Source organism: Clytia hemisphaerica, unplaced genomic scaffold, assembly GCF_902728285.1.
Source record: "Clytia hemisphaerica strain Z4C2 unplaced genomic scaffold, Clytia hemisphaerica genome assembly, whole genome shotgun sequence".
Lineage (NCBI taxonomy): Eukaryota > Metazoa > Cnidaria > Hydrozoa > Leptothecata > Clytiidae > Clytia > Clytia hemisphaerica.
Genome location: NW_027104207.1, coordinates 993,218 through 1,013,818, shown reverse-complemented (window position 1 = coordinate 1,013,818; position 20,601 = coordinate 993,218). Strand labels below are relative to the sequence as shown.

Sequence of the window (20,601 nt, the reverse complement as noted above, 5' to 3'; positions counted from 1 at the left end):
TTGAAATCAACATTAAAAGCATCATGATGATAAAACCTTAGAAATTGTTCTCTCTAGGTACATTTTAAAACTATTCTAGTCCTTATGATAATTATCTACAATAAAACAAAAATAAATAACCTGAGCTGAATAAAATTACCTCAGAAATGTAGAAAATCCCCTTGCCCTACAAACAACCGTTTTCTGTAAATGTTAAATCTCGACCATACCATGAAGGTACAGTAAAATCTTACTTATTCGAACTTGTTTCAAGTCCCTGTCAAGGAGAAACCCTCTCAAGATAGTTTCTATAATGCAAATCTCTGTGTAATTTGACCAAAAAAGATTCAACGTTCGCGTTCGAATAAGTGAGAGTCAACTGTGTTTCTCTCGAGTTCTAGGCCCATGACAACGACCAATGATATATACACTTTCATTCAATTTTATTAGTCTTTGAATAATAATTTTTTGAAATAAATCGAAATAAATTCGCCGTAAGTACATCAAGAACAACTGCCACTACCAAAAAATGGAAAGTATATTTCGAATACTGTATGTTAATTTCAGTCATCCGTAACTCATCCTCACGCAACAGCATTTCGTTTTTGATACATAACATTTGAAAATAAGAGCTAAAGATAGCACAAACATGCATAATTTGATGGCTCTGTCCGATGAAATCAAAAGTTCCAGGCGAGAGTCTCTCCGGGAAACGAGTTGATATCGTTACGGCGCATATAAGTATAAAGATAACATGCCCTCCAAAATAAGGTACTGATGATGTGTCACAGTCGATCGGGCTTTTGCAACTTAAAGCTCGGTATATATAAGGGAATACACAATTCAACCACGGTACGAAAAATGAAGATGCACGGATAGCGTGTTCGAGTTTCATGTGCGTCCGAAACGTGCAACAACATTGGAAAGTAGAGATTAAGCAAATTTTCAACGTCACAAATGCCAAAAATGGCGCATTATTCAGTAAATGTATGTCTGTATCTAAGGGACGAGTATACAGATATGAAGCCAACCAGCTTGTGGACGAGTAAATTGATATAAAGGCATAGTCCATGTAGAAACACGTGTATAATGAGTCCATAGATAGCGCATTAAAGGTGTGAGCCAGACTACTCATAATACAAAACCCCATCATACCAACAACACATACGTATAAGGGCCAATAAAAAGGATCATCGATAACAAACTCTTTGAGTGTGAAGTCGATAAGAATCCATGCGAACAGAAAAATTGGACAAAAGTGTGTCCATATGTTTAAAGTTTCGTTACAATTTGTTTGAATCAAAGTTTTCATGCAATTCCATATCGACATACCAGATTTACGATAACCTGTTAGGATATAACTTTCCTGATATTGCCATGGTACTTGATGTCTAAGTAGATTGTAGTCCGATTCATTTACAATGTCAAATGACTCTTCCTTCTCCATTGTTTTGATCTGATGTGATCTACTTTTGATTCAAAATGTTGACTTTCGGTCAGTATATTATGTTCTTCACTTTCACCAGACAATCACTTATGTGCCTTAAGTTGGATGGGTTGTTAATGCTTATGAGTTATTTTAATTGGTTATCAATAGGCTAACATCGCCAGATGTGGAAACACCAGAGATATTCTTTCTTTCAGCTTAATGACTGAGTTGTTGAATCTTCTAGGTCAAATCTGTTGAACACACCCACCAAACTCCAAATCCTCTCTTTCTAAAAGCAAAAACGGTATGAATGTTACGTTATTTTATCTTTATAGATATATAGTATATGTATCTAACCCTTCCAAATAAGCGATAACATAAAACCTCAATAAAATTTTTTTTCATATATCTTATCAAATACTTGAAATCAAATCCAATGTATTAAATGTTATATTTTAACAGACCCTTCAAACCAAAAAATATAAATTTTCACATTTAGTTATCAAAAATCTAAGCTTGATCTGTACGAAATAAAAAACTATTGAAGAGTATAAAGACATGTAGATTATATTTACCTGTTGGTTGTGTTATAGGGAGGGAATGCCCAAAAAAGCAGTCTCAAATCTGTTTAAATGCAAGCAACATAGATATAGCATACATATATTTAACCACGCATTGATTTAAAGCTAAGAATCTCGTGACATTATCTCATACAGAGCTTTTTACAGGATCTTATAAAAGCATCAAAATGTCTTTTAGAAATGCCAAAATATATCTATACAAAAATATCTTGTCTTTTCTTTTATTAATTAGTCAAGACATTCTTTTGAACTTTTATCTCCTTTATATTTTTGTTAAGAATACGTCATGACATGGTATTGAGTTATATTTGAAACCCTCTGGTATTAGTATTAAAGAGATAATGAAAAAGATGTAATCTTTACTGTATGTTTCTTTGTTATTGCCGTTAATAGCTGGTGGTAATTTTTTTCTTCCAAATTTTTATTGAGTCAATGTTATCTTTCTCCATAGTATAAGAAAGCCGCTGCTTTCTCCAAGCTATTGAGGCTTTGTTATCACTTGGGGTCATAAGTCGGTATTTGCAGAAATGTAATAATGCAGTCTTTGGTTTGGAAAGGCTCATGGAGCTAATACTTCATTATGGATGTTATTAAATGGTCTTCACGTATACATGCAATGAAATATAATGATTTCGCTATTGGTTGTTTTCAATAATATTTGATGAAGAACATAAACATACTACTATAACTACCTATCAATATTATAATATTTATTTTTAAATCTTTAGTCGGCACAAAATTTATTTCGAAATTCAAGCGAGGACCAAAAATGTCATTATTTTCTTTTTAGTTTTTATTCTACTTAGAAACTTTAAGGCCACAAACCACCTTGCTAGCCAATACAATACAATAAAATACAATACAATACAATACAATACAATACAATTGATTTTTAGCGCTATATCCAGGAAAAAAAGTGCAATAAAGCGAAAAAAACAACCGAAAAGAGATAAAAAATTGTTATAATTTCTGACGTCAGAAATAAAAAATGAGAGAAATGATGTCAACGCATTGTTCATTTTCCTCTGAAAAAGTGACGTCACAATGAATTTTCCTAACGACGGGCAACTCTGGACAATGTAGGCCCGTCGTCATGCGAAAAGAACCAATTGCATTGCGCAAAAAGTTGTGTAGCCCGCTTCGAAAAAGTAACCGGTTAACAAAATACAATACAATACGTACTAGTTATCGCATGATTTCGAGTGCAATACGAGAAATATTTTACGAGTTCCGAGATTTTTCCGTAATATTTTTCCGAGCCTTTAGGCGAGGAAAAATATCGGTAAAATATCGGAACGAGTAAAATATCGAGTATTGCACGAGAAGTCATGTGATAACTAATTTATTGTCGACTCAAAAAAATTGTCCTCTTTTTGTTTCAAAACTTACTTCCGCCTTCTTCTGCTTCTGTGTAGTTTCGAATGTTTTTATTCGAAAATCTAATTCGAACGTTACATTCGAACAAAAACATTCGATAACTTCCCGCTGAAAATATTCACACAAAAACAAAACTTTTCGATCATTTTCGATCCAGAAGTTTTGTTTTGAAGAGTTGCAGATTTTTCAGAGATGTATTTGAAAGTTTCTAGATTGATAAATCAAAATGCAGATGATGTACAGTATTGTTTCGATGGAGAAGAGTCCCACGATGGAAATGTATGCTTGTAAAGGTTAAAGAACAACGTTTTTTCAACAGCAAAACAGTTTGGATACTTTCTTGATTATTGTCAAGCTCTAAATGTTTCGAATTTCAGTTGAGTTGAAAAGTCAAGGACGTACGTTGTTGTCGAGAACGAGAATTAGGAGAGAACTTTTATAAAAATCACTCGTCATTTGGTTTAATACAAGACATTACACTTCCCTTGTTATGTTATGAGAAATTTTATTGGCCAACATTCAAGAATCTCAAGTTTTTTTGTATGGCATTGATAAAAAACTGTTTGGTTACCACACACACGGACAAATTTGCCAAAAGTTGAAAATATTTGGGTGGTGTCAAGTAGTTTTATAATTTCTTAGTTCATCAGATTTGATTTTAGTGTCTTTTATGGAAGAACTCCAAAGTAAAAGTTAATCTGAACATATTTTGTTGCGTTTTTCCCTTTGATTCCCAAGTCAGTTTCTCCGAAAGTCAGTTCTTTTCGGCTGTTTTGTTTTGATTTTTCTCCCGCCGCTTACCCAGTCCCCCAAAAGTCAACGCGGTCATATTTCCAGACTAAAGAAATATGAAATATCGCAAATATCTCGATGCTCTCGACCAATCAAAACGCTGATATTTTTTTGGGTCGGCAATAAAATACAATACAATACAATATCCAGCTCTGAGGGTGTAAACAAAAACTCACCAAACTTATCTAGACGTCAAATATTTTTCTCGAGTTCAGACGTTCTTTTTGGAGCTCTGAGTTTTTTCAACAGAATTTTTGAAATTTTTCTCAAAATTTTATAATTTTTGATCAATCTTTCGAAAATTCTTTCACCATCAACCAAGATGAAGAAGATTCTTCGCAGTAGCCGAGTCAGTCCACCATCACCATCACCCTCTGCATCTGGCGAGCTCAATACAAGCATAGAAGAAATTCAAACATGCCGACCATTGCATTGCATCACAGATCGTAAAAAGGACCGTTTTAACTGTACCGAATGCATGAGAAGTGTACATTACTCTTGCACTGAACTTCCAGCTTATTATATACAGCTTATCAAAGATAAAAAGAAGGGCATCAAGTTTATTTGCATAAACTGTGTCGAAATGTCAAAGAATATTGCCAACAAGTATCCTTCTACAAGTCAACAAGTCAAATCATTAAAAAGAGACGTTACGAACTGTGAAAATATCATAAAGGTGAAAGCAGAAAAGGAGAAAGAAATTCTCAAGAAATGTGAAGCTAGCAAGACTGAAGCTGATTCAAAGAAAAAAGAACTTGCAGAAAAATGGACAAGAATCCTGCACTCCATACTTTGGAGTACGTCGAACAAAAAATGGACGCGAACATGGAGAAGTTCAAAGAGGATGTAGAAACACTGATCAAAACTGAGCTAAAATCCATTTTAAATAAGTCGTACGCTGACGCTACTAAGATCTCGGGAACATCCGAATCAAAACAAACAACAATGAAGGAAGCAATACACGGGTTTCGAATTAAATCTGGCGCGAGAGAAAAAATCAAGTAAATAAAAGGAAATGCCTTATAAAAGGTTGATAGATTTCCTTTCTTCTCTTTTGAAAGCCAGGTGTTCATTCAAAAGATGTTTTTCTATTTTAAATTCAATAAAAGAAATATGATTAAACGATTGACTTTTTATTTTAATGTTTTTTGTTTTCATAATGACCCATAAAGTCTGTCAAAATGGAAAAATGAGCTAAAATTGCTTGATACACGGCCAATTTTCGTTCTGTTTACTTGATATTTTTCGTGCAAATTTACATGGGATCAAAGCTAAAGCTAAGCAAAAAATTAATTCGAAACCCGTGTATTCGTGAAGCATGGCGAGAGGAGGACGCGGAAGAGAACGATAAATTCAAAAGGTCTTCCAACATCATTGTTCACGGATTAACTGAGCAAGAAACTAATGACGACCTCAAGTGGGCAAAAGATCTTGTTAGAGATACACACTCCCGGGTTGAAATCAAGCGTGTCACTCGTCTTGGAAGTCCATCACAAGAGAAGAAGCGACCTCTTTTGGTTTGTCTCTCAAACGAGAGAGAAAAGTCCACACTCTTTGGCAATCTTTGTCTTCTTAAGGGTATTGAAAAATATAGGGCAGTCAGTATCACTGAAGATCTAACACCCGATGAAAGAAACCAATTAAAAAAACTTTCGAACCAAGCTAAAGAACGTAACGCAAATAATAACTCTGAAAATGAAAAATGGAGAGTGCGGGGAAATTCAAAAAACGGATTCTTCCTCATCAAGATCAAGACGAAACCCCAAATAGAGAATGCAACCAAGAGAGTTGTGTTCAAAAATCTCACTCAAACACAAAAAACAAAAGAACAATAAATCAAAAAAGTCTGAATCAAGTCCCTCGCCATGATCTAACAATAAATGGTATCAAGTTTTATTACTGCAACGCTGATATTCTAACATCAAGCAAAAAGAAAGAACTTATACAAAACGTAGAGAAACAACAACCACACATTGTTGCCATATGTGAAGTAAAACCAAAACATGGAACACTAAGAGAACTACACGAGTACGAATTCAAAGATTATAAAGTTGTTTGTCATACGAATATGGATACCTACATTGGCCATGGAGTTATCATTCTTGCCCACGCATCAGTTCAGCATTTGATTGTTAATGTGACCAAATCAATAAATCAAGTCAACTTTATTGAAGCTTGTATCATAGAAGTTCGCCTAAGTGGTAATGACTTACTGGTTTTTGCATGCATGTACCGCAGCCCTACCAGCAGTAACATGTCGAATGAAAACAACATCAGACTTAATAAGCTCATTTACGATATTTCATCCATCAAAAAATATTCCCATAAATGCTTTGTAGGGGATTTCAACTTTCCTACAATTAACTGGGAAAATTGGACGACAAAACATCAGGAAGAAAGCAAAGAAGAGAAGTTCTTAGATACTCTCCGCGACTCTTTCCTCCATCAGAACGTAGACGAACCAACACGATGCCGTGGAACCGATGAACCATCTTTGGTTGATCTCATTCTAACAGGAGAAGCCAACCAAACACAAAATCTGGAATATCTCAGTCCATTGGGTAAAAGCGATCACAGTTCCCAAACCTTTAGCATAAAGTGCAATGCATATGTAAAGCCCACATCGGAAAGGTACAATTATGATAATGCTGATTTTGAAGCAATGAAGCAAAATCTTGAAACAGGTAACTGGCAAAGGATTTTTCTAGATGCGGCTAATGACAAATCAGTCGAGGAACTTTGGCAAGTTTTCAAGAATAAAGTAAGCGAATTGCAAAACCGTTTCATCCCGCTCAAAACGATTGGAGGCGAGGGTTGGAGAGAAAGAGAGAAGAATTCCTATTCCAAAAGATCTCAGAACTGAAATAGCAAAGAAAACGCGTCTACATAGAAATGGATGAAATCATCGCCGCGAGAGAAAGACGAGAATCGCGTGAAATACACCCGTGTACGCAACCGAGTGACGAAAATGATGACACAAGCCCATAGAAATTACGAACGGAAAATCTGCAACAATTAAAAACAAAAAAACCAAAAGTTTTCTGGTCACATGTCAGGAGCAAAATGAAATCTTCCAGTACGGTATCATCATTACTTGGGCACCAAATGACAAAAATCTTTGAAACATGAAGACCATGAAAAGGCGAATATACTTCAACGTCAATTCTGCAGTGTTTTCACAAGAAGAGCCTCCTGGGGAGCACCGGACTTCGAGAAAAGAACTGAGTCCGTAATCGATGAAATCCATATAAACAAAAGAAATGATCCAGATCGAATTAAAACATCTAAATCAAAATAAATCATTTGGTCCTGATGGAATACATCCTAAGATGCTACTGTCGTTATCTGACTACGTCTCTGAACCTCTTGCAGTAATAATGAACACATCATTAAAGGAAGGGTCTCTACCAAAGGATTGGAAAGAAGCTCACGTAATACCCATATATAAGAAACAAAGGTGCTCAAAATCTTGCAGTAAATTATCGACCTGTAAGCTTGACATCAATAGTATGCAAACTGATGGAGTCAATAGTGAGAAAGCATATTATGGAGCATCTTCTTGATCAACATCTTTTATCGAACAAGCAATATGGTTTTATCAAAAATCGATCCACCGTTACGCAACTGTTGTATTACTTGGATACGTGCTGTGAAAGTACATCGGAGGGAAAAGTGATTGATATTATCTATTTTGATTTCGCAAAGGCCTTTGACACTGTACCTCATCGTCGTTTATGCCAGAAACTATTAGCATACGGCATAGATGGTCCGATAATGTCTTGGGTAAAATCATTTTTAAATGGACGAACCCAATCAGTGAAAGTAAATAAATCATTTTCGACAACGGATCACGTGGTTAGTGGTATCCCACAGGGTAGTGTCCTTGGACCGTTATTGTTCGTTCTTTACATCAACGATCTTCCTGAAAGAGTGATATCATCATTTATACTCCTTTTTGCTGATGACACCAAAATCTTCCAAGAGGTCAACACTATCGAAGACTCTATTTCCATCCAACAGGATATAGACGCGCTAGTTAAGTGGTCGAAAGAATGGTTATTAAATTTCCATCCGACAAATGTCACGTACTAACTATTGGCAAATTCTCTGACATCAAACATGCCTATCCATATTGTTTGGATGGAAATCAGCTTGAACATGTTTTTGAAGAGAAAGATCTTGGGATTGTGATCGACTCAGAACTTACATTCGAGGAGCATATTGCAAAGCAGGTAAAGAAGGCAAATTCAATACTAGGAGTGATTAACAGGAGCTTTGAACATCTGAATCCATCCATATTCCTAGTACTATATACTTCGTTTGTCCGTCCGCACTTGGAGTATGCTCAGTCGGTATGGTCACCTAAACTTCGAAAATATGTTAATTTGATCGAGGGTGTACAAAGACGCGCCACAAAACTCGTGCCTATCTGCAAAGATATGTCCTATGAAGAACGCTTGCGCATACTTGACCTCCCCACGCTTGAATTCAGGAGACTCTTTGTGATATGGTCCAAGTATACAAACATCTCCACTACTACGATAAAAATACTCTTCCAAGTAAATTATCGACTCGAACACGTCCGAACAGGAGACACAAAGATGAGCTGATACCAAATTTTGGTAAAGATGGATTCCGAGGCGCACAAACCAACTCGTTCTTTTACAGGAGTATACCAAACTGGGAATAGATTACCAAGATACGTTGTAGAGGCAAAGACTGTCAAAATCTTTAAAGAAAGACTCAACGAAGCTTGGAAAAAACATCCGAAAAGATTCGAGACAAGACAATTGTAATCAAGATCCGGTTCTCAGAGGCCCTCGTGTGCATTGAACTTGTATACATTATTATTATTATTATTATTATTATTATTGTTATTATTATCTATGTTAGGTATCGGTTCAACCATGGGCTATTCCAAAAATAATCTGTACCCCCTTTACTAGGAGGTGTGACGTCCATTTTGGTATGTAAAACAACAAATCCAGCAGGGGGGTCTGTCTTTTCGAGTGTAAAAATCCAGGGTGGTCAGTAAAACGTGGCTGAAGATCCAGGGTGGTTAATAAAATGAGAAAATATACTCGAGGGGATCTTGGAAGCTTGAAAAGAAAATCCAGGGAAGTTTCCTTTACCAAAAAAGACCACCTCAACTTAAGGGGTACAAATGTTTTCTGGAATAGCCCAATATACTGTTGATCAGGTGTAAGCGCGCTGGTCTTGTTTCCTAGTAGTTCACGCTAGTCCGAATCACATACCTCTACAAAGCCATCCATAGTATAGGACCATCGACCCGTGGGAGGAATGCTAGCAGCCTAAGTTCAGACAGGAATAGCAATTAAATCTCAAAACTTTGTGTCCGTGTCTCACAAGCTGGCAGGTAGTATATTTAAATTACGGCGAAGACGACTCTCACGAGACAACTCCTCTCCAGGGCATCCGCTGTAAATAGGGTTGGGTAAGATCATCAACTCCACCTATCAATAATCTCTCCAATAACAACTCTATACCAATCCTTAACGCTTTTGAGGAGACCGGTAACGAAAATATAAGAAAATTCTGCTCAACGACAGCTTATTTAGAAGCAATAAAGTAACCTCAATATAGTCTAGTTTATTTATTTGAATGTTACCACCATCCCTCTGTTCTAGAGTTTTGGTGGGAATTTACTTTGTTTGATTTAGTTGTCTAAAAATGCCGTTCGCCGAGAGCAAATATTCCTTGTAAATTCATTACCAGTCTCCTAAAAATACGACCGCGCAGCTAAGGGTTGATAGGTGTATCATGAATTTATTATATACGCTGGATAAACAACAAGCTAAGTTTTCATCGATTTCTTATGCTCTAGCTATGTCCACAGTAATGACATTATTATATTCACTCTCCTTCCATCATTAACCCTTTAATTGCCAATGTTGTATATATCAGACATGGGCTATGTAAGAGGAAAAAGTCAAAAGCTCTCTTAGAAAAAATTACCGTGGCACTTAGGGTTAAAATGTTTTTCGTAGCATTTTAGTCACATTTTCATCACACGGTCTTTCAATTCCCAAATGAGAATTAAAGTTTTTCTTAGAGAGGGAAACACATCAAAATAATTCCTAATTATGTCGTTATGACGTTTCAAGTTGAGAGAAAGAAGCGAAAAACATCCTATGTATGAAAAATCGAATGTTAACACCAGAAACTTTCAACCTTTAACCTTAATGAAACCACCGATCCACCACGGGCCTCCAAAAGATTTGCATACCCTTGTTTTTTTTTACTAATGTGAAGCCATAAGACACTCAAGTCTAATATGTGTCAATCTTAGCTCTTCTCAGAAAATCGTTGGAAAGAAATTGCCAACTTAAATTTCGGTATCATGTTAGATTTTTGTTTAATTTTTTTGTCTAATGTTTTTTTGTCACAACAGATTCAATATATGTATCCGTTTTAAAGTCTTCTTCGCTCTCCACCGTTTCATGCGTTGTTCATCCAGTGTATATAATAAATTCATGGGTGTATTAAAATCTACTAATTGCTCACCCATTTCTCAATTTTTTCAATGTAGGTGGACCTGACCTGTGTGGACCTCTTCTCCCATCGAAATTCTTCATCAAAGAAAATGAAAACTTGGAATTTTCCATGCAACTATGTGGTGTGTCCCGTCCAACATTATCCTTTCAACTCAATACACAACAAATACCTGCATCTAAAGTTACAACAAGACCAAAGCCATTAGATTATCAACATATTTATGATTTTAAGGTAATACCAGCAATTCAATTCATAATTAGGTTACTCGCCGGATCTGTAAGCCTCAGTGATATTATTTTCGACAACAACAACACACCCTCTTCTCATAGGGACCCCCTCCCTCACGAAGATTCGTCAAAATATCGTCCCCATTGAAAAGTTATATACCAATTCTAAGACCACATTAAAAATAATCAAATGAACAAATCCTCACTGCAAAATATTGTGTAATTTCTTTCATCCACCCCCATCGAAGTTGCTTCATTTTGAAAAGAATGGAATTCAAATCCCCAGCCACTAAAAAACATGGGAATACCACTGGAGTTTCATTTCGTCAGTTTTACCCCCTACCGGGTCTGTGAGAATAAGATCAAAGTCATCCAACAGAACTCTGAACTTTGGAAAGTTTTCAACAAATTGAAGATAAATACTTTCGGTTAAACCCTTATAACAAATTTAAACCCACTTGAAAAATAATTCATGAAGTTTATTATTAAATAAATGTTATCAATCATTTCATCAACATCAAGGTACCGAAGTTACGAGCAGTTGATTGTGGCAAGCGATTACAATACGAAGCCAATGGATATTTAGGCCGTTCTCTGACAGGGGGATTTACTATCGATGTTGATTGTAAGTATAGAAAATCTTTTTATCAAGGGAAATTTGAGCTGATTCTCTTGCTCACATTTTTTCACACTCCCTTCTCACAGACCCACTGGGATCCCTTGGGGGTTAAACAACGGACAAAAACGGTCAATTTTTCCAGTGGGAAGTGTCCCAGTGGGCCTGTGAGAAGGGGGTGTGTAGTTAAATTGTTTTCCGTTCTCAGCGATATTAGCAAGAATCGACTTCATATGTGTTTAATTTGAACTTAGCAAAATTACATTCTAGTTAACAAGACGACTACATACTTTGCCAGCAAAGATTGTGATGGTTGCATCCTAACCAATTGGGAGAAAGTCGAATCTGGTGATTGTGGTTCGGTCAAGTACAAACTCCAATACATCACTTATACACAAGGGAAAACCAATTTCTCATCAGAGATCATTATGGGTACTTCAGCTAAATTATGTGGTGATAAAACGAAAGGAGTTGATGAGGTTCGGTTGGTAACTATATTTGACAATGTGGATTATGAGAACCCTAGACGACCAATGGCTATCCCTGGGTGTGCTTCTGGTGGTAGGCGATTCTGTTTTGTAGCATGGCAAAACGACTTCTAAGCCAATGGATACTTAAGCTGTAGTCTCTAGGGAATTCTGATTGTAGCAAAAAATGTGCCTAGTTGTAGAGTGGACTTAAGTTATGTTTAGTTTCCCAGCGGGAACTATCTGTTAGATTCTGAATAAGGCTAAGAATAATAAGGCTCCGCTCTTTCTAAAGTTTTCTAGTTTGCAAAGCTAAGCTGACACAAAATATTAGATTGATATTTTCCGATTTCTTACCAAAAGCAACGACGTACTAGGGGATGTGGTATAAACCATCCGCGCGCCGTGTCTCGCAGCCCCGGCGAAACTCTTTCGCAATTCTATTGTTCTAGCTCAAAAAAATAGTGGGGATGATTTTAAAGTATATTTTTATGGGGATTAAAACAAAGTCAATTTCCCAGTGTAGCTGAAATTTTAAGGTATTATTCTGACCGGGGAGAAACTTTTTGCCAAGTTTTCCAGTTGACCGGGGTCCCAATGGGTCTGTTACACGGGATGTGCAATAAGAATAATAATAAAAGCGAATTAAGGAAGTTTGTCTGAAATTCTATTTTGCACTTAACTTAACAAATCAAATTTCTTTCTCAGGTGACAGCGATACAGTGTTGATAGCAGCGATCGCAGGAGGAGCAGGTGGCGGGATCTTGATCATCTTGATCATAATAATCATATGTTGCTGTTGTTGTTGTAGAAAAGGTAAACTTTAGCCCTGGAATCGCCAAGAGGGGCGGGGTACTTTAACAAAACAGGGTACAAGTTTGTTCGGAAAGTCCCCAAAGTTTATAAAAAAGGGTTATGTAGCCTGATGTTCTTACTTTCACGAGCAGAATTTTTCGCGAATTTATCTTTCGTGAATTCGGCGGATATAACTTTCGTGAATTTTAGAACGTTATTTCATTTTGCAGGCAAAAAAGAAATAAAAATGTTAATTCCAAACTAATCCCAAAAATAGACCTTGAAAAGAGGTTTTTGCAGAGTTTAGTTCCTAAAATTTGTGAAATAAAAGGAGCAAATTTCATTTATAGCTAAAAATGAGAAAAATATTGAAATGGCTGCCGTGGCAGAAAAATCCTCACCCAAAAAGCAGCCAATCAGTGACGAGGACGAGGAGGAATTTGTGGTTGTCAACCCTAACCAATATACTTTCGTTGATCCCTCCATAAACAATAACTCAGTATCTCAACCATCCAATGAGAAACCACCATCGTTGTTAGATAATGCAATGCACAGACAAGACACGATCAATATCGGTTATCCGAAAGGTAAGTGTTGCAATTATCCAAGGTTAAGGAAAACTCGTGCATTTGAATTCTGTTCTCAAATTTTGCTGCTGAACTGATCTTAATGGTGGGTTAAACTTGATCAGACTCGTATTGGGAGAGTCATAACTAGATTCTCGGGCCTAAATATTCGTTCGTTATTCCTTCATTGACTAATTCAATCACGCGTAACATTAAAGGCTTACTCATCAATTCAATTTACAAGCTTTTTCACATTGAATTGACACAGATGTGGAGCAAAATTGGTCACAAAGAGGTAAATTCAGGACAATACAATAACAGGGAGACACTGTCCTGATATGAAACGAGATTAATAAAACCTTTAAGAACTGACCAAAAAACAATTTTTGGATATTTATCAGGTGAATTCGATTCTTGTTCCGAAGACGAGGCAGACGCCCCACCACCCGCCAATGAAAATAATATTCAACGTCAAGATACAAAGATTGGATATCCAAAAGGTAAGGAAGGCGATGTTGAATAAACTCGAACCCAGTTTCTTGATTCGCTTTTTTTTATGATTCTGATAGCGCACACTTTTTCGAACGTAGCCGCCGATTGCCACGCAGGCATTTTTTTGTCTGCTTTATCCCACTAAAACCGTCCCAGTCTATTTTTCGCACCTATAGACAATAGAAGAATGCGTCAAAAAAGAATTAGATCGAGTTTAGAGGGATAATGAAATAATCAAGTGGTACGCGCCTGACCGCGGTATTCTGTCACGTCCATTAATAAACTGCGCAAAAAGCTCTGGGAACGAGATTGGATATTGGATTTACACAATGATCCATTAAAGAAAGCATCCAGCCAGCATCAAAAAGCTAGTGATACCCGAATAAATTAATAAATACTTCCTCATCTAATCAGTTCAATTGATTAAATTCAGTTCCACGTGTTTGGCCTTCTTTCTCTTTTTTTTTCGATTTATGTACAACCTTCTGTGTGTAAACTGTGCTGACTGTTAAGCATTTGCTTAGCCTTCAACAAGATTTAGATCGCCATGGTTTCATCATAGTATAAGAAAGCCGCGGCTTTGTAAATCTTTTGGCAACCTTTTTCAGGTGAATTTGATTCATGTTCTGAAGACGAAACTGACACCCTACCTCCGCCCATCGACTCGACTCCCAATATGACATCAGACAATTACCAACAACACAGTAATCCCGATTATTCCAGAAACCAACAAATGAACAATCCCGAATCACTTGGACAAGACACGGTGAACAATATCGGTTATCCGAAAGGTGAATTCGATTCCGAAACGGAAAATGATGAATGGAACGATTACGAAAATTATGATCCGAAAAGTGGAACTCTTAAAACATAATCATGCTCAGACAACACAAGTTGGAATGACAAATGAAATTGAAGCATTGAACTCCAAAAATAAATCAGTGAAAAGACATGAAAAAGTTTGTATTAAATCCCGGGAGATGGCACTTGATTTCAAAATGACAGTATGTGCGACACAACTTAGGGTCCTTCATCACACACAGTACAGAGCAAATTTAACTGAAGACTAAAGGCTTGGGGACACAAAAAGTTTTTTCCGCGTTGATGCAATGCAACATGCTCTATCCCACCAACACAAAAAAAGTGTGTATCCCATGGTTTCTTTTTTTGTTTCATGGGACAAAAAGTGAGGGAAATACCTAAAAGACACGCTGATTTTGTTCTTGGGACAATATGAAGCAAAATTAATTCAAATTAATTTTGCTCCATTGGCCCAGGGACAAACCCACCAATACAAGAAAAAAAGTGCATGTCTCATGGTTTCTTTTTTTGTTTCATGTGAAAAAAGTGAGGGAAATACCCAAAAGACACGCTGATTTTGTCCCAGGATTTTGTCCAATGTCCCAGGGACAAAAGGAAGAGAAGCACAAATGCTATTAAAAGAAAAATGGGGTGGAGACACGAGAAAGCGTTTCAGGTTGGTGGGATGGAACATGTTGCTTTGCACCAGCACGAAAAAAACTTCTCGTATCCCCAAGCCTTTAAAGTGAAAGATAGCATTTTAAATCTCATTAAATGAACAGTGGAAGTAATAAAATGTATTTATGAAATATATTAAACGTTCAGAAACAAGCGTCAATTCATTTTATGGTGTACGGTCCTTTCTTAAACTTGGCGCGTCCTGTTGGTTTTTACTGTAAAACATTTTAAATAATTTTACGTCTAATGAAGAGTAACTTTTATATCACCCTTAAAACCTGCGGGGTAACTCAATAGGGTTTCACTTGTTAGCTTAAAGAAAAAGTTTTATCGAAGTACCTTATAGAGAGCCGAGATGAAACAGAAAAAAATATTTTTATGAAAGAAAGTAAGAAATGAATGAAAGTTGCATTATATATTTTTTGAAATATAATATTTACCTAAATTTTTATGAACATAGTTATAACCATCTCATAATAGGCCCGGCGGAACAACTGTAAAAGCGGGGAGGCTGAAGGCTCAAATGAGATAAAATGTGCTAGGGGTTAGAGAAAGAAAATCTCGTTTGCTCAAAAGTGGGGAGGCTGAAGTCTCCCCAGTCTCCCCGCTTCCGCCGGGCCTGATAAAAATCTAGATCTTGAAAGTATGCCTGACAATTTAGTGTTATACTGTGTTAGACATTTGTTTGGTTTTCTTTGGGTTTTTTTTGGAGTTTGTTTAAAAGTAATATGGAGAATTTTCCTGTTGATTGCTTTTATCAAATTATCATCCTAACAATTTTATCGGAAATTTTTTTTTTGTTTTGACTAAAATCAAAAATTTCTTCATTTCTTAAGATACTTCATGGCGGGTTCCCAAAAATAGGCCTTCGCAGATACAATCCAACTTTCGCTTGAATCACACTGTACGAAGTAAAATAATTTTTCATAATCAAAACCTACAAATAAGTCCATAAAGTGAATAAAATAATTTCCAAGGGGTTTAAATAATTGATATATCCAGGGGTTTTAGAAAAAAAAGTTAACAAAATTTAATAAAATTAACTATTTGTCTATTTGGAAGTTTATTTTCCTTTTAATTTTTTTTCAGGTTTAATTTCTCTGTGGGGTGTAATTATCAGCTTTGAGGTTAGCAGTTTACTCATTTCACACCATTCTTAGTAACACAGGTTTTTGGCTTTCAGAGAGAGAAAACTGATTTATAATCTTTAACAGTTATTAGAAATTTGAATCTCTGCGTATATCGGTCAATTCTTGCTTACTTTGAGAAATTGGGTGCAAAAGATTACATAATAGCAAACCAGCCACCAGTCAAATCTACCAAAAATTCACCAAAGCAGGAGTCACAGTAAAAATTGAAAGATCGACCAGATATAAGCATAGAACTAGAATCACAAATCACCAATAGAGAATGTCTTCTTGGCAGAAGAAACGAGATTCATCTTCAGTACTGGAAAATATGATGGATGAAAGAAATGGAAATGCCAACAGCTATTACACCACCATGGCACAAAAAGGTTAGATGTTTGATGTCTACAGTACGGCACTTTAAGAGGTTACTTTGCCAGTCTCTGATCTGCCAAGTACCGTCACTCTACTCTCTCTCTCAAAATAGGACCCCTCTTTAATTTTTGTTCACTATTTGATCGTCAATATTTTAAGCTTAGCTTAGAGTCAGCTTCAATTACAGCATAAAAGAAGAAGGAATGGGCGAAATGCAAAGATAAAGAAAACTTATTGTGTCTCACTTTCTATTCTCCAGAAAAACATTTATCAGTGTCTACCAACGATTCATATTCCAATTATATCGATATTAATCATAATCAAAGAAGCTCTATCATTGGTAAGTCACACCCCTGTCTCACTATTCCACATTCCTGTTTCACTTATTTCTACATTCTGTTCCACTCGAAATAGACCAACCACGTCCCCATTTCCACTCTTATCTCATTTACCGACCCTCGTATTTCATTCACTGACCAAAACTTCTGCCTCCAGGACTTTCGGTGGAACTATTCAAGACAGTATAAATGATTGAGACATCATTGCAAAATCTTTATGTTCTATTATGAAATTTTAACCGTTATGCTTCTAGCTAGAAAGTATGCGAGTCCGAGTTTAAAAGTCTTTGGAAATAGAAATTGGTTAGCTGTTATTTTGTCTCAATTCAAGTTGTTCAATAGGGAAAAACTTTAGGGAAGAGCTTCTACGCTGTCTAATTTAATTTTTTTCCAGTAAAAACTTTTCTTGAAAATGACTAAAAAAGGTGATTACAGAGGGCAATCAATGCATTGGCTTCAACTAACTGGCACCAGCCAGCTGGCACACATTCATCTAACGTTATGTGGACGTTGTGAACGTTAAATAAACGTTGAAAAAACGTTGTGTGCCAGCTTGGTTTCGTCCACTATCATTACCGAGTTTATGTTTGTGTGTTTTTTACGACGGAGACGGTAAGGTTTTGGACGACGGTAAATCAGTGCTTTTGCCGTCCTCGATTTTGCCATCTTTACCATCCTCATAAGTGCAAACATAAACTCGTTATTCACAATCAGAATGAAAAATAACAGAGCTAAGTTTTCGATCACGTTTTCAATTCTATCATTTAGATGGCAAAAAGAATTCATCGGAGTACCAGACACTCATGGTCAAGGTCCCATCAGATGAAGACGATCGCTGGCATGAAATGATGGCCTCACGTAAACTTTTCCTTAAAAATAAAATCAACGAGTACGCTAACACCTTCACGATGCACGGTCTGTCACGCATCATTGTTGGTAAAAATATCGAATCATTATTTTGGTTTATGATGCTTTTTGGAGGTCTGGTAACTTGTTTTGTTGTTATACACGGCTTAGTGTCCAAGTTCTATCGATATGAGATTTACACTGAGATAAGATCCATAATCGCTCATGAGAATTATTTCCCTGCCATTACGTTCTGTGAGGACCAACTTTTTGTTGATAATTATTTTGCTTATTGCGGTGTCTCCCAACGGGAAGGCCACAAGAATCTATCCAAAGATCATGAGTGCCACCGCATGGGGTTGAATTACCGCGGGAATATTTCTTACAAGGCGAACAAGTATTGGTCGAATGGACTTTTCAATGTGACACGATGCCGTACTTGGGGAGGAATTAATTGCATCAATAGCGGATATCTGAGAACAATGTACCATTTCAATCACTCCTGTTTTCAGTGGAATTACCAAGGGAATTTATCAGATGTTTACAGTCATGCTGAAATTCTGATGGATTTTCATCCTCCTCCTTGGCTTGGTAAAGAAGAGAAAATCATCGCACTACCACAAGACCCTCAAGTCCATGAAGTCGATACTACCAAGAAAGTGGAACTAGAGCCTTACAAAGCTTACGAAATCAAGCTAGATAAGACTCTGGTTAAACGACTGTCGACACCTTTTCCTTCTAACTGCACATACGATAAAGGCGAAGATATATTTCCAGGTCGCTATACACGTCGTAATTGCATCGAGTCCCATAATTTCTTGGAAATTTATAAAGCATGTGGGCAAATTACGGACTATGTGGACCAATTTATACCGCAGGAATTCAGGGAAAAATATGGTCGTAATGACACAAGTGTAGAGGAGGCTCGAACATGTATTTTCAGTCAAGGCTCTCAGGGGACGAAGAAAACCAACGAGTGTAATTTCCCCTGTACTGACTACGACCTGTCCGTCATCCATTCATTCAACGAGAGAAAAGATCCGAGAATCAAAGCTAAGTATCAAATCAATATCCAATACCAGAAAGTGGATACGTATCAAACGATGGAGGAAAAGGAGCTGTATCCTTGGGATCAAATGCTCTCTGAGATGGGAGGTTTGATTGGTTTAATTATTGGTGCAAGTGTAATTTCAGTTGTTGAGGTTTTCGTTTATTTCTTTCTGGTCTTCTGGAAGAAATTATGTTTTTGAAAGAGGAATCGATTAGGATGCGATGTTTTTGGGGGAATCGAGACAGCTCAATGGAATATAGCAGTACTGTACTGGGAGAACTTGAGTGAAACTGCAATAGACCTTTTCATAAATTACGTTACGAACATCACTTGCCTTGTTTTGAAATTATTGCCATGGTGATTAACTCCCAGTGGACTTTATTAAAGCTAATTCCTATTCATAATAAAAAATCATTTAATGTCTCAAGAGACATAATCGCCATGGTAATTGTTTAAATACGAGGCAAGTGATGTTCGTGACGTAATTTATGAAAAGGTCTATTGGCAAAGCCAAGCCAGCGCTACGGGGGGGTGGGGGTTTCATGGTTGGCGGAGGAGCGGAATCGGCCCTTTTTTCGGACGGAGTGGCGGAATTTGGCGAAAATTTAGACGGAATTACGGAAATATGTATAAATAAGTATGAGGTAATCTTTGCATGTTGCAGCCAATCAGAGCTTTACTGGATGTTTTTCGTGACTATCTGTTAATTGGAAATTCGTATATTAGCAAAGTAAGCTTTCGTCCGTGAGATGTTTATTTATTTTTAGAATTTTACTTTGTAAACAATCAGAAACAAACTTTTTATTTTCAGTTATATAATAAGAATCTTCTAACATATCTGTGTCATAGACCCGCTGGGACCCCAGTCCCGCTGGAAATTTAGCTAAAATTTTGTCCCAGTAGAAAAATATCCTCGAATTTCAGCTCCACTGTGGAAATTGACTTTGATTTCATCCCTATTCGAAATCCAATATTTGAAATTGCACTCTGAAACCATCTCCACTGGACTTTTTAACCTTGGAACAATGAAATTGCTGTCCCCATTGAGATTACAATAGGTATTTTTATCTCCATTGAAATTGACTTTGATTTCCTCGTCCCCATTCGAAATTCAATATTTGAAATTGCACTCTGAAACCACCTGCACTGGACTTTTTAACCTTGGCACAATGAAATTGCTGTCCCCATTGAGATTACAATAGGAAATTCCATTGAGGAAAGTTCCACCGGGGCTGTGAGACGGGGTTGTCTTCTATGAAAACTTACTTAATGGGAATTTTACCACCGTGGAGTAATGTGCCTTAGGAACATAGAAAAGCTTGTACGAAACTATTTATTATCTCTCGTCTATATACCAATAGAAATTACATATTAAAAAGTGACTGGAAACCTTTTTCGAAAAATTACGTAATAGGAAATCATATCGTGCCGAACTGTTTTCGAGAAAAAAATATACACGGTGAATTATTTATATACTTTCTAAAAAGATGGGTAAACATTGGGTTAGGAATTTATAAATGGAGTTAATGAAATTTTTCATGAGGAGTA

At 36.5% G+C, this 20,601-nt stretch overlaps 2 protein-coding genes across 2 annotated transcripts; one reads left to right on the top strand and one right to left on the bottom strand.

The window, feature by feature from the left end:
• Positions 1-405: 405 nt before the first annotated feature.
• Positions 406-2,144, bottom strand: LOC136815447 (membrane progestin receptor gamma-B-like). Its single transcript, XM_067071903.1, has 2 exons — positions 1,984-2,144; positions 406-1,697 (listed from the first exon to the last, which is right to left on the bottom strand). Exon 2 carries the CDS (start codon positions 1,424-1,426, stop codon positions 413-415), a length of 1,014 nt encoding a protein of 337 aa, XP_066928004.1. The 5' UTR covers positions 1,427-1,697; positions 1,984-2,144; the 3' UTR covers positions 406-412.
• A 14,527-nt stretch (positions 2,145-16,671) lies between these two features.
• Positions 16,672-19,434, top strand: LOC136815374 (acid-sensing ion channel 2-like). Its single transcript, XM_067071812.1, has 3 exons — positions 16,672-16,832; positions 17,078-17,158; positions 17,925-19,434. The coding sequence occupies exons 1-3, from the start codon at positions 16,727-16,729 to the stop codon at positions 19,250-19,252; spliced, it is 1,515 nt and encodes a 504-aa protein (XP_066927913.1). The 5' UTR covers positions 16,672-16,726; the 3' UTR covers positions 19,253-19,434.
• Positions 19,435-20,601: the final 1,167 nt, after the last annotated feature.

Bases quoted from the DNA above. Each gene is read 5' to 3' on its own strand.
- LOC136815447 (XM_067071903.1), bottom strand. From the start codon at position 1,426: ATGGAGAAGGAAGAGTCATTTGACATTGTAAATGAATCGGACTACAAT.
- LOC136815374 (XM_067071812.1), top strand. From the start codon at position 16,727: ATGTCTTCTTGGCAGAAGAAACGAGATTCATCTTCAGTACTGGAAAAT. The intron at 16,833-17,077 runs GTTAGATGTTTG...TCTATTCTCCAG, and splicing joins CACCACCATGGCACAAAAAG to AAAAACATTTATCAGTGTCT. The intron at 17,159-17,924 runs GTAAGTCACACC...TCTATCATTTAG, and splicing joins TCAAAGAAGCTCTATCATTG to ATGGCAAAAAGAATTCATCG.